At 42.9% G+C, this 12,460-nt stretch overlaps 2 protein-coding genes across 23 annotated transcripts in view; one reads left to right on the top strand and one right to left on the bottom strand.

Moving 5' to 3' along the window:
* Positions 1-1,649: 1,649 nt before the first annotated feature.
* MBD4 (methyl-CpG binding domain 4, DNA glycosylase) lies at positions 1,650-10,389 on the bottom strand. 3 transcript variants are annotated; one of them, XM_030840677.2, is made up of 8 exons: positions 10,043-10,389; positions 8,558-8,788; positions 7,286-8,139; positions 4,644-4,718; positions 4,432-4,566; positions 3,681-3,830; positions 3,095-3,198; positions 1,650-2,175 (listed from the first exon to the last, which is right to left on the bottom strand). In XM_030840677.2, the coding sequence occupies exons 2-8, from the start codon at positions 8,734-8,736 to the stop codon at positions 2,098-2,100; spliced, it is 1,575 nt and encodes a 524-aa protein (XP_030696537.2). In that variant the 5' UTR covers positions 8,737-8,788; positions 10,043-10,389; the 3' UTR covers positions 1,650-2,097. The 3 variants fall into 3 exon arrangements, with proteins under 3 accessions (XP_030696537.2, XP_060164367.1, XP_060164368.1); XM_060308384.1 differs by having other exon boundaries at positions 8,558-8,784; positions 10,104-10,389; XM_060308385.1 differs by having other exon boundaries at positions 4,644-4,715; positions 8,558-8,784; positions 10,104-10,389.
* A 172-nt stretch (positions 10,390-10,561) lies between these two features.
* IFT122 (intraflagellar transport 122) overlaps positions 10,562-12,460 on the top strand; it is a 78,050-nt gene continuing 76,151 nt past the window's right edge. For 10 of the 20 annotated variants that reach the window (XR_009565968.1, XR_009565967.1, XM_030840951.2 and 7 more), the window contains exon 1: positions 10,564-10,717. Coding sequence is in view for 18 of the 20 variants with exons in the window: in XM_030840951.2 (XP_030696811.1) it covers positions 10,677-10,717 (41 nt within the window). In the remaining 2 variants the exon portion in view is untranslated. Of the gene's footprint in view, positions 10,718-12,460 lie in introns of all 20 variants that reach the window. The other 10 variants (XM_060308588.1, XM_060308584.1, XM_060308590.1 and 7 more) reach the window with 2 other exon arrangements.

The raw sequence follows: 12,460 nt of genomic DNA, 5'->3' as shown, positions 1-12,460 counted from the left end.
GACCGGAGGCCCGCGGGGAGAGGATCCGCCCGAGCGGGAGACCCCGACAGTCTCGCTCCCTTCGAGGGTCCTGGGAGTGGACTTGGAGAAAGCCGCGAGGAAATGGTGCAGAGCATCCGGCTCCGCAAAAGACAGGATTTCTTAGGTTGGCCCAGTGGCCCTTGAATCTGGAGTAATAAATCCCAGGTTTTCCTGTAAGCCGTAGTGTCTTCAGCAGTTCTCTACATGTTTAGGGCTGTGTTCTCACCCAAAGAACAGGCGCTCCCTCCTCCAGAGGGAACCCGAGAGGGTCGTGGCCAAATAGAGGCAGTGTTTTTGGTATGCTTTGTCCCTGAAAGACAGGGTGCTATGGTTTGGAATTATAGAACCTGAGAACTGGAGTATTAATAATATTTGAAATGTCCATTGACTGATGAATGGATAGACAAAAGGTGGTCTATCCAAACGACGTTATATTATTTAGTCATAAAAAGGAATGAGGTAGTGACACATGCTGCTGAGACAGGCTGGGACCTGGCACCCTTTGCTGCAGTGCTTACACCTGGAAAAGTGTCTCCTCGAGTAAGAAACTATATAAGTGATGAAAAATAACTGCACATATGTGCAGTTGTGGCCAATTATGAACAACATGATACATAAAGACCAAAACCCAACGGCCGCTTCTGGGGTGTGGGGAGCAAAAGCAGGGTACTGCGCAGGCCCTCTGTACACAGCACCACGAGGGGGGTGGGCAGACCACCTAAGCCCCCTCTCCAGCCCGACCCATGGGTCAGCCTCTACCCTTGCCCCATTTAAGGGACCTGCTCACCCCCTCCACCCAAGAAGCGAGCAAGGGAACTTATTTGTTTTCACTCCCTCCTGCCGCAGCACTAGTTCCAATAAAGCCTTGCCTGAATTTCTCATCTGGCCTCTTATCAATTTCTGTTGATTCAAGAGTCTAAGAACCTGGGTCGGTAATACTGCAACATGTACGAACCTTCAAAATACGCTGAGTGAAAGGAGCCAGACACAAAAGGCCACAGATTATATAATTCCATTTGTAAGAAATGCCCAGAACTGGCAAATCTATAGACACAGAAAGCAGATGAGTGGTTGCCAGAGGCTGGGGGAGGGAGGGATCATTGGGTTTGACTGCTAATAGGTAAGGGGTTTCTTGTTGGGGTGATGGAAATATCTTGGAGTTAGTGATGATGGTTGCACAACACTGTGAATGTGCTAAAAACCATTGAATTGTACACTCTGAGGATCCCACGTGCCGCGGAGCGGCTGGGCCTGTGAGCCGTGGCCGCTGAGCCTGCGCGTCTGGAGCCTGCGCTCCGCAACGGGAGAGGCCACAACAGTGAGAGGCCCGCGTACCGCAAAAAAAAAAAAGTCATAAAACTTAAAAGGTCCTGTCCTCCAGCTGGAAGATGGGAGATGGGTAAATGCTCGAGTTTTCACATAGGGATCAAGGTAAATGCGTGAGCCAGAAGCCAACACTCTGCAACAGAACTACAGGCAGATATGCACATTAGGTTATCAAACAGTCAAATCTCTAACTCCTAAAAGCCAGCAGACAGTCATCAAGGACACAGAATGACAAAATAATCTTATTTTTCTTTGGAGGTTAGCGTTTTTTAATAAAAATACTTTATTAATTAACTGCCTAATTTACCCTATCATATCTTTTCTGACATGTGTGGCTGAAAACTCTTTGCTTCTTCATATAACAATTGTGTGATATCATTTTCTATAGAAGGACAACAGGAGGTCTAATCTTCCCTCAGGCAAGGTTGATAGAAATTTGCTTCATATTATTAATAACTGAGGAAAGTTTTTTTAAACTTCAAATCACATTTCATTATTGGAAAAGTCATATACATTTTCAGGATTGTTGTCAAATAACAATTTATTTTTTAAAAAAATCTCAGAACATGTCGTAGCACATTCAGTAGCAAAGATCTTCCGGTGGTACACACGTTACGAAGACACACATTAGGTTTCTAGTTGGGCTGATTAGAATCTATACACCTGGGAAGGCGGTTGTGCTTAGTAGAGCTTTTAAGAATCGAAGTGCAAAGCGATGCATAAAAACAAGCTTGAAAACGTCAAAGAGTTTTAAGATAGACTTAATTTTTCGTGATTTTCCCAAAGCCAGTCATGATATTTATTTAACTTGTGGTCTTCAGGGTGTACCTGGAAGAAATACAACACATTAGGAGACAGAGGCCTTATGTAAGTTAGTCAGAAATACATTTTTTAAATTGGCTTTTTAAAGATATGGCGGGGGAACAGTACCTTATGATAATATACCTGAAAATGATAACCTTTACCCTAATGAGATTCATGAATGGTTAAAATTATAGCTTACATCAAAGCAATCCTTTACAGTTTACAAAGTACTTTCCAATTTGGTACTGATCTTCAATGGGACTCAGTGTGGAGGGTGGTGATAACATGAGTCAAGTATTAATATGCCATTTTCCAGGAGCCTACAGACCCTGAGAGTTAAATGGACTGCTCAGGTCAGAATAAATGGTGAAGCAGGGATGGGCTTGGCCAGACCTCCCAGCTAAATGCTTTAGGGCAAGTCACAGACTAAGAGGGCAGTGTACAGGCTATGTGGCAGTGCCTATCTGCTGCCAGGATGCCACCCAGATGCCTGTGGGCTGGGCATACTCAATAGAATGGGCAGCCGAAGTAGGACCCATGTACCACAAAAATAGTCTGAGACCACTAGAAGAAACCCGACAAGGATGCCCTCCAATCCTGCACCTGCCTGCTTCCCTTCAGTGGCGTGCTTTTGAAGGCGAGTATGACTGTGACAGGAGGAAAGCCACATTAGGCCTAGAGACCGTACATGAATGGAAATGACAGGAACAGGGCTAGAAGTGGCAAACCAGTGGAGGTCAGTCAGAGACCAGGGAGTCTTTGTGGACTTGGGGAAATCTATGGACCCTCTCCTGCTGTCAATAACCCCAAGCCACCACTGCCCCTCAAGCTTGGAACAAAGCTGGTTGTGACTGTAATGGCACATGTGTCCAAGAAATAGTTCTAACCATAACGGTGGACTTACTTTACCTCAGAGACAAAATGTGCCGGAGACGGGCCTTACCTGCTTCCACTCATTGACACAAAAAATTCGGTAAGAGTCGTTGCCATATTTGCCAATCCCATGAAGCTCAATTGGATACCTCCACTGCTTTGTCAGATATTCATCTGAGAATACAACACCCACATATCAGGTCAGCCTCTAGGAAAACACCTTCCCCGGAAAGGAGGAACAACAGAAAGGGACGGGACATAGTCTCTCCTAACAGCCTCGCTTGTGGTTGCTTTCTTCTGAATTCCTGCAGCCACCGCCCCCGTCTGACCTGCTTGTCTGCCACTGACTAACCGTTATTGTTTTGTGCTGACCTAACGAGACAGAGGTAATGTCCCCGAGGTCAACTGGACTTTCTGCTTCACTGACTTCTTCCTCTAATCCTGCCCACACGGCCTGACCTGGTGCTGGGCAAAGATTTATCACCTGGGTCAGCGGGAGACTGCACTTTGGGGCAAACGAACTGTGTTCAAATGCCTTCAGTGCTTGAGCTGAATGACCTCTATTAATGTCGCAACTGAGGACCTTAAAGTGTAAGGTGTGGCTCTCTTAAATAGGCACCATTTATGTTTTTCCCTTTGGGTATATGGGAAAGTACCTGAGAACTTGATAATGGTTTTTGCTCGAAGATCGTAGAGACCAAGAGGTTTAAGAAGTTCTGAAACATCTCTCCAGTTTGCAGTTCTCGCTACCTCAGCTGAAGGATACTTCTCCAGAAACTGCCAAAGCACAGGGATTGCCATTTTGCCTGGGAAGTAAAAGTAACTACGTGACTGCCAGCCTCCTGATGGGCTGATTTTAGGCTCACGTACTTCTTTATCTAGAAATCTCATATAGAGAGTTTTTTTCTTTCTTCGTTTTTAAACCACTGATGAGAAGACATTACCTAAATCAGCAACCACTCTCAGAGTCAAAACCCAACACCATCAACCAATTTGGTTAACTGTCCAAATTATGCCAAAACCTGGCCTTGTATGATATCGGTTTTTAAATAATCAGATCATCATATAACTAGTGTAAAAGCATACAGAACATAAGGTGCCAGCGACATTAAAGAAAGCATCCAATGAAAAAGAAATGCTTTTATACATGACACAGAGAGGAGGAAGGTTAAGTAACAGATTTTCATTGATGACTAAAAGTAATTTGGAAGTAGAACATAAATGAAAATCTGCTCTTTAATGCTAAAAAGGCTGTTGGATGTCATCTAGTCCATAGGTGAAGAGTTTGAGGACTGACCGAAAGAAGGCCTTACCTGAGGTCAAAATCAAACTTGAGACCAGGTTTTCTGATCAATTCTCCTCATCACACTGTCTCTACTAAGACAAAGATTAAAAGAATCCACAAACCTGAGGTCCGGTTGAGGAATATAGTCGCAATGAGGAGCTTCCACGGATCATGGAAAAGTGTTTCTTGGATAAGATTAAAAGGTGACCGAGGAGGTGTCCACTTCTTAAAGGCCTTACGTCGTGGGGGACTAAGAACTAAACAAACACACTGTATTAGAGGGGAACACTTGAAATAGGTTTAAAGTCTGGTTTTCTGATTGGAAAAGGGATACCTTCTTTGTTATATTTGCTGGAAAAATACAGGCTTGTTTTCCTTTTTTCTATTTGTGTCTGTGGGATGGCGTCTTCTGAAAAGGAAAGAGTGAAAATTGTTTACAGAATCTATGGTTTAGCCTAAAGAAATATTCAGGGCTGCAAATAACACCACCACACTACTACTATAAAACGTTCAGTTTAGCACTATTCTAAATTAACCAGTTTAATCCTACTAATGACCTATGAGCAAGGTAGGTACTATTTTGTCTCCACTTTACAAATAAGGAAATTGAGGTACAGAGATGCTAGGTAACTTGCCCAAGGTCCCACAGCTAGTAAGTGTCAAGAGCTGAAATTCTAATCCAGGCAGTCTGGTTCCTGAGTCCATGCCTTTAACCACTATTATACTAGTTCTCTATGATTTTTGTTCAGAGTTCACTACATTGAAAAATTGGAAATAATATAGAATTTTTTAAATTATGACATTTGTACAATGTGGTTATTAAAATATTTTGAGACTACATCATGAATTTTTCCCATGTCATTAATTTTTAAGTGATAAAAGCAATATTCTACATATGATCCCAATTTAACAAAAAAAGAAAAAATGTGATAGAAATTAGAATAAACCAAAATGGCATAATGGTATAATGGTTGTTGCTAGTTTTTCTTTTCTTTTAATTTTCCATATTTTCCAAATATTCTGCAGTGAATACTTTTACTAAAAAAAACAAAAAACAGGGATTCCCTGGTGGCGCAGTAGTTGAGAGTCCGCCTGCTGATGCAGGGGACACGGGTTCGTGACCTGGTCCGGGAAGATCCCACATGCCACGGAGCGGCTGGGCCCGTGAGCCATGGCCGCTGAGCCTGCGCGTCCGGAGCCTGTGCTCCGCAACGGGAGAGGCCACAACAGTGAGAGGCCCGCGTACTGCAAAAAAAAAAACCAAAAACCAAAAACCAAACCAAAAAAAGGATACAGATAAAACAGAACCTGCAGGAAAGCCTAAGATTTGGACCTTAGAACACCTAAAGCCACTATCTACTGGGAAGTTTAATTTAACAAAGACTCTTTGACTACCATTATTAGGCTTTCAAGTTTCTAAAATCATCACATTTAATACTCCCCATAGCCATACCCTCTAAATTTGAATGTCAGTTAATAACACCTTGCATTTGTCTAGCGTGAAGGCATCTTTTTCACTTCTCATTTTACAATATTCATGATGTGAAAAACAGGACTGGTGAGGGTTATTACCTGTGTTTTACAGATGAAGACTCTAAGGCTTAGAAATTAAGCAACTATCTGAAAACAATAGTGGGATTGACTATAGATTGGGACAAGTATCCACGCCTCCAGATAATCAGTCTAGTGTTTTTTGCTATTCTAGTTTGAATAGGCAAAGCCCAGTGGAAAGTAAAACAGAGTCAGAACAAAGGAAACTGCTCTTACTACCTACTTGATAATTTCTTCTGTGGGCTCCTATAGATAATTACTGACTAGCCTCCTTTATTACTAGGAGACTAAGCTCAATTTACGTGGCAATTTCTAACTAAGGCACTGGGAAAGTCTTTACTACTCCATTGGATACTTATTACCTACAGTAAACGTACTTATGTTGAGAACTAGACTTCTTTATGCATAGGATGACTAGCATACTTCCATTTTAGTCACAAAAGGATATTTCTGATATTTTACTTGCCCATTTTACTAGCAATAAATCTACATGAACCTCAAGGCTTTAGGAAGCTCAAGGTCTTTAAAGGACACATTGGAGAATTTTTATGCAGTTCCTAGGTGTACGTGGTCATCTTCTGTTCAAGGCAGAGAAATTCCAGGCACAGCAAAGACATAATAAAATCATGAGTGGGACCAAGAGCAGGAACCAACTCTAACCACCTGCTCTACTAATCTCCATGCTGTCTCCCCATAGGACTTTAAGTAAAATTACTATTCTTCTTTAAAGGAGTTACTCATGATACCATAATGGCATAATGAATAACTAATATAGGGTTGCTCAAAGGTCTCCTTTCTTTTATCTCTTATTCACTGAGGTATTATAAAGGCAAAAGTGCTAAGCTCTGAACTCTGTATTAAGAGCATATTACAAATAATAGATAACTATGTGATTACAGTTTTGAATTACTTAGAGCTCTAAAGCATTTTAGAGAAGCATTACAATAGAAGATAAAAATGACTATGATATATACAAAATTAAATTGGAAGCCACACATCAGTAATAAGTAACAGGAGGGGTGCAAAGAGAAGATACTGACTATTTTCAACCAGTTTATGTATAAAAGGAGTCTTCCCCAAATCTTTTCACAAGTGAAACCTTTTTATTTCCCCTAAAGTTGTAAGATTATTGGCTGGAAAAAAGGGAAGATGGGAGAGCACTGTGGAGGAGAGTCCCAGGTGTTGTACCAGGATGGTGGCAACGGTTAATGGCACAATTGCCCTCTGTTGGAGGCAGTAGCCAGCTGATTCTTTGCCGTACAAAAGGGCTTAAATATCAGTTACCCAAGGCACTAGGACCAACTGGTAGAATGTATCTGATATTTGGCCCTACTTCTTCATTCTATTCCCACATGCTAACTGGGTACAGGCATGAAGTGCAAAATCCTCATCACATGTTTAACAGCACTTTAGTGCACTGAATACCTTGGAATATTTTCGCAGAAGTAGAGTCTTTCTCCGTTTGTGAGCTGTTGTCCATTTCAGAGCCACCTTTTGAAATGTCAATATGCAAATGCTCCTTCCTTTCCCCAACTTCTACTTCGGTTCTTATTTCCTCAGATTCTAAAAAGGTACCCTCACACTTCTTGTTGTGTCCTGCTCCTTCGGTTGAACGTAATTTGTTTATGATGCCAGAAGTGGTCTGTTCAAAATCTGACCCTGAACACAATGATTTTTCTTTACCAAGCCTCTCCTCTTCACTGGTCACAGTGAGGGTCTTGTCGCTCGCTCTGGCATCAGAGACGCAGCAAGTTCTCTCAAGCTGATTTTCTTGTGCAAGAGGCTCACTTTCAGCATCTGCTGCCTTATTATACACAGATGCTCTTTTTCTACTACTTTGAACAGGATCTGGAAGACTCCTCCGGCACCCTGTTTTAGTTTTCTTAATTTGAATCGCTTTCAAAACAGTCACCTTTCTTTTGGACTTTCTAACCTTTCTGGAGGCAGCATCATTAACACCATCATCTTCTTTCAAAAGCCAACGAATGGAAGTAAAGTTAGAGAGTCCTCTGCTGTCTTGCAATTCCAAACTAGCACTTGGCAAAGAAACCACATCTTTTTTCCACCTGCTTCGTGTCCTGAGGCTCCGGTTTGAATTGCTACTTTCGTTTTGCAGCTGGGATGGCAGAGCTGCCATGCTTTGGTCTTTACATCCTGACTTGATGCTCCTTTTATGAAGTACAGTAAAATCAAAATCTTCCGGCTTAAGAGAAGTCTCTCCACTTTTGTAAAGATAATTAGCAAGTGAACTTTTGGATCGGAACTTCAGTCCCTGTGGGCTAGAAAATGATATTAAAGAAAACTTATTGCTAGTTAATAAAAGTGACTTTAAAAAAAAACCTGGACCATATTTCGGATTTTTTAGTAATAATTTCCAAACTTTCACGGGCATTTGTCATTTAAAATAAAAAAAAGTGATCAAGTGATACTTTAAAATAGTTTCCTCTATGACAACAGAACATAATTTTACAAATATAGCTTAAGTGCAACCTTACCAGTAGCCATTCACAGTAGGAGAAAATATAAGTATTTGTCCCCAAATCACCTGATGTAAGTAACCAGTGACAGTGAAGGAACAGAATCCGTAATGGTTTTATGGTAAAAACAGAAAAAAGCCAAAACTCCTGCTATGCTTTCCTACCACCTGTCTAGACAAAATTATTTGGCTGTACTATCTTTACCATCTTGCACGCTCACCTGATGAAATATACGTCATATCTTCCTGCTGTTTTCCCAGATAACCTTTGCTTCACAACTCTTTCCCATCCACATGGTACAGACTTATGGCACTCTGCCATTGCGCTACCACCAAATTGAGCAGAAGCAATGGGTTCTTGTAGCGGGGGATTACACTCACTGCTGCTTTTTATCACCATTTGTTTCTCATCTTCTCCCACTCTTTCTGATCCCAAAGCAACACCTTCCTCCCTGAAAAAAAACAAACTCCAAGTGATTAGCTCATTTAAAATTAATTAGACTCTGCTTATTCAATTTCAGTGCATAACAGAGAAGGAACCACATGGACTATTTGGACTATGGGAGAGATTAAAATCAGTATGGCTCAGTCATGCTATAAGTATCTTCCTCCTCTCCAATATCTTCCTGTCCTCCAACATGGTTAAAAAGGGTTGGAAGTCTCTGCACAATGAAAAGCTCAAGCTACTTGCTAGAAAGAATTTTTTTTGCTGTTAATCATTGAATAGCTCTGTTATAGAGATTTCTGGTGACACTTGGCATAAGTTTAAAAATATGAACCAATAGCTGAGCTCTTAACCTGGGGATCCACAGAACAGCTTAAATGAGTCAGTGAGACACCGTCCTCCCCCCGAAATAAGTGAGGTAAAATTTTTATATATATGTGCATTTTGGGGGCGGTGGGGGGACAGTGTCTATTACTTTCATCAGAGGTTGTAATCCTCTAAAAGGTAAAGAACACTTGATAAAGAATTTTCAAACTCTCTTTCATTCTTGATCCAATAACCTTCTGAGGTAGGTAGGATAAGGATTACTCTCATTTTATTGACAGAATTGAGTGACAGGAAGATTAAGTTATTTGCAGAACTGATTCCAGGACCTAGGTCTACTAAATCTTGGTCTAATACTTCTCCCCCTCTACTATTGTTGAAAAACTTCAGTAGAGTGTATCCTAATCACTTAATCATATTTACATTTTCAAAGTTGGATGAATCTCTAGAGATGTCTAACCAACTTCTTTTCTACAAATAGGGAAACAAAGCACGAGCCAGTGACTAACTAGAATTAGAATCAAAGTCTTCTGATGCAATATGGGGTTAAATAATTTGGGGGATCTGGGTGGATCTTAAGAAATTATACCGTTCACAATTTTGGCGATAAGGAAACTGAATCCTGGTGAAAACAGCACGAACTTTAAAATCAACAGACTGGGTTCAAATCCCAGCTCTGCCATTTACTACCTATGGGGTCCAAGAGCAAGTTACTTAACCTGTCAAAGTCTCTTTCTCCATCTGTAAAAAGGAAGTAATACCTCTTTCACGGTAGTTCTGAGAATCACATGTTTTTTTGGGGAAAAAAAAGTAGGTAAATCATCTTAGCCCCACACCGCACATACACAAGTACTCAGAACTCCAGCCCTTGTTCGCAGGAACTAACCCTGCCGGCCTCCAAGTGTCCATCCACCCTAGGTAAGAAAGGCCCACCCACCTTCTACTCCCCCGCTCCCATTTTACAGGTGGTGAAACTGAGGTCCGAAGGGGACAATAACTTGCCGGAGGTCACACGGCCGGTCGGGGACTAGGCGCTGGTTGGCGATGACCGAGGGGGCAGCTCCGCAGTCCCCCAGGCTCGGACTCTCCATCCCAGACGTGTCCCTCAAGCGGTCTCCAGCTGCAGTAATAGGCCGAGAGGGTGCGTCGCTCTGGGTGTGGAGCGGAGTAAGAGGTGAACACTTCTTCAGCTCGGAGCTCTAGGATGGAACCAAAAGATGAAGGCAGTGAAAGTCTATCCGACTGCTCAGCTGCTTTCCGGCCGCCCCCCTCGACTACAGCCGCCATTTCCACGGCTCAGCCAATCAAGTCCTTTGTCGAGGAAGACGCACCGCCCCCTACCCATTCCGACCAATCGCGCGCGTCCTAGATATGAGGAGGCCTTCTAGCCCGCCTCCCGTTCCTTCCTTCTAGCCCTCCCTTGTAGACATGCGCACTCGGAGCGCTCTGCCTCGCGCGTAGCTCATTGCGCATGTGCGTTGCCGGGGTAGCGCAGGGAGACAAAGTGGCTCGAGGAGTTAGGCCTGTTGCTGAGGCAGGGAGGAGGGGCCCGAGGCGTGAGGGAAACCGCTATGAGGGCCGTGTTGACGTGGAGAGATAAAGCCGAGCAGTGGTGAGGAGCGGGGCAGTCCGGGAGGAGCGGGAGGCTGAGCCCCAGCGGGGATGGCGGGCGCTATGGCGTGAACCCTGGTGGTTGCCAAGGGTAACGGGCCTGCGGGCTGGGCTGAGGGCCCTGAGTCCCGGCTCTGGGCGACTGCAGGGTCGCCTTCCCACCGCTTTGCGGATGGAGAAACTGAGGCCTGGAGAGGGAGCAAGGGGATATACCACGCGTGAGGTAGTGGCCTGTGGAGGCGGCTTTACACATAATCACAGTCTGATCTTGTCGTTCCTTTACTCAAAATCCATCCTGGGCTCATCAGTGTTTTCCATCTTCACAACTTATGCCACTTCCGCGTATTACCTATACTCTTGTTTACTTAACCTTTTTTCTAAATTGTCCCACTTATTTTCCTTTAAACATGCTTTTACATTCTACAGGGAAACTTTATTACACCGTGTATGAAAACCAGTAGCAATTGCTGTAAATGTAAGATAACTGTAGAACTTAAAGCAGGGAGAAACAAAACGGCGTTAACAAGTTGTAGCTAGATACTGTTGCTAGGGAACCTCTGAGCCTCAGGTGTAGTGTTTCTAGAGCTAGAGATTTAGCAAGTGTGGTTGGAGAGGTGCTTGAGTTGAATAGCATCAAAGCAAGACTTTCTCCTATGTTTTGTTAGAAGGTTTGAAAGAGTAACGAAAGAGAATGACTTTCTCACTATATGATTCACCGTTGTTTAATGTTCTGTTCCATTTTTATCCCCCAAATCCATCATATAACAACACATTTGGGGGCATACTGACTTATTGGGCAGTTCTCCTCAGCCTGACTTTCAAAACTTCCTACATGATCTTTTCAGCTTCATCGTGAAGCCTCTGCTTTGGCTACTGGAACAGAGCCATTCCCTCTCTGTCTTTTCTTTGGCCTCTCTGTGTGAGGCCTTCATCTCCTCACAGTGAAATCCTAAACGTCCTTAAGCCTCTCTTTGGAGATGGTCGCTCTCTTTGTACTCTGCACCAGTAATAGCTAATGCTTACTTTGTACTAGGCACTGGCTAAGAACTTCATATCTTTTATCTCATTGTCACCTCACAACAGTACCTGACATAGGTACTATACTTATTTCTGTTTTACATATGAGGCGACTGAAGCACAGAGTGGGTAAATAATTTGCCAGGGTCACACAGTGAGTAAGTGGTGGAGCCAGCTTTCTTCCTCACTCCAGAGCCAATGCTCTTAGCCACTGCATTAATTATTCCTGTTGTTACAGAGGCTGCAAACTCAAGTGCCTGCAGGAATCAGGCAGGCAACGTAAATGCGAGATGTTTATTTGCATCTTGAACAGAAGGAATTGTTTGTTTTCCCTAGGAGTATTCTTCTTTTCTCTACTGCACTTTTCTTGAAACGTATAGCCCTACAACTGTATCTTTCACTTCTACTCTTAATAGAGATTTGAGTAAAAAAAAAATTTTTTTTTTTTACTTTTCTCTTAACTGTTATAAAAGTATTCATAGCACAAGCTGCTGATAGCTAGCAGCTGAGCATTTGATTTTGCTGTCAGATACTAAGAAGTGGCAAGGACTGTGGCAAACTGGAGAGCGCATGCTCTGACTGAAAGGGACAACAGCTGCTCTGCTTCTGCTAGTTACCACCCTGCAGGAATTTGGCCCAGTGTGGCTCAGAGCTTCCTGTTTTCACCAGAACCGAGGGATCTGGGTTTTTATGTGAAATGTCCTAATTTTTAAATGTTGGCACCTAA

Source organism: Globicephala melas, chromosome 11, assembly GCF_963455315.2.
Source record: "Globicephala melas chromosome 11, mGloMel1.2, whole genome shotgun sequence".
In the NCBI taxonomy this organism is placed as follows: Eukaryota; Metazoa; Chordata; class Mammalia; order Artiodactyla; family Delphinidae; genus Globicephala; species Globicephala melas.
This window is presented reverse-complemented; position numbering and strand designations above follow the sequence as displayed.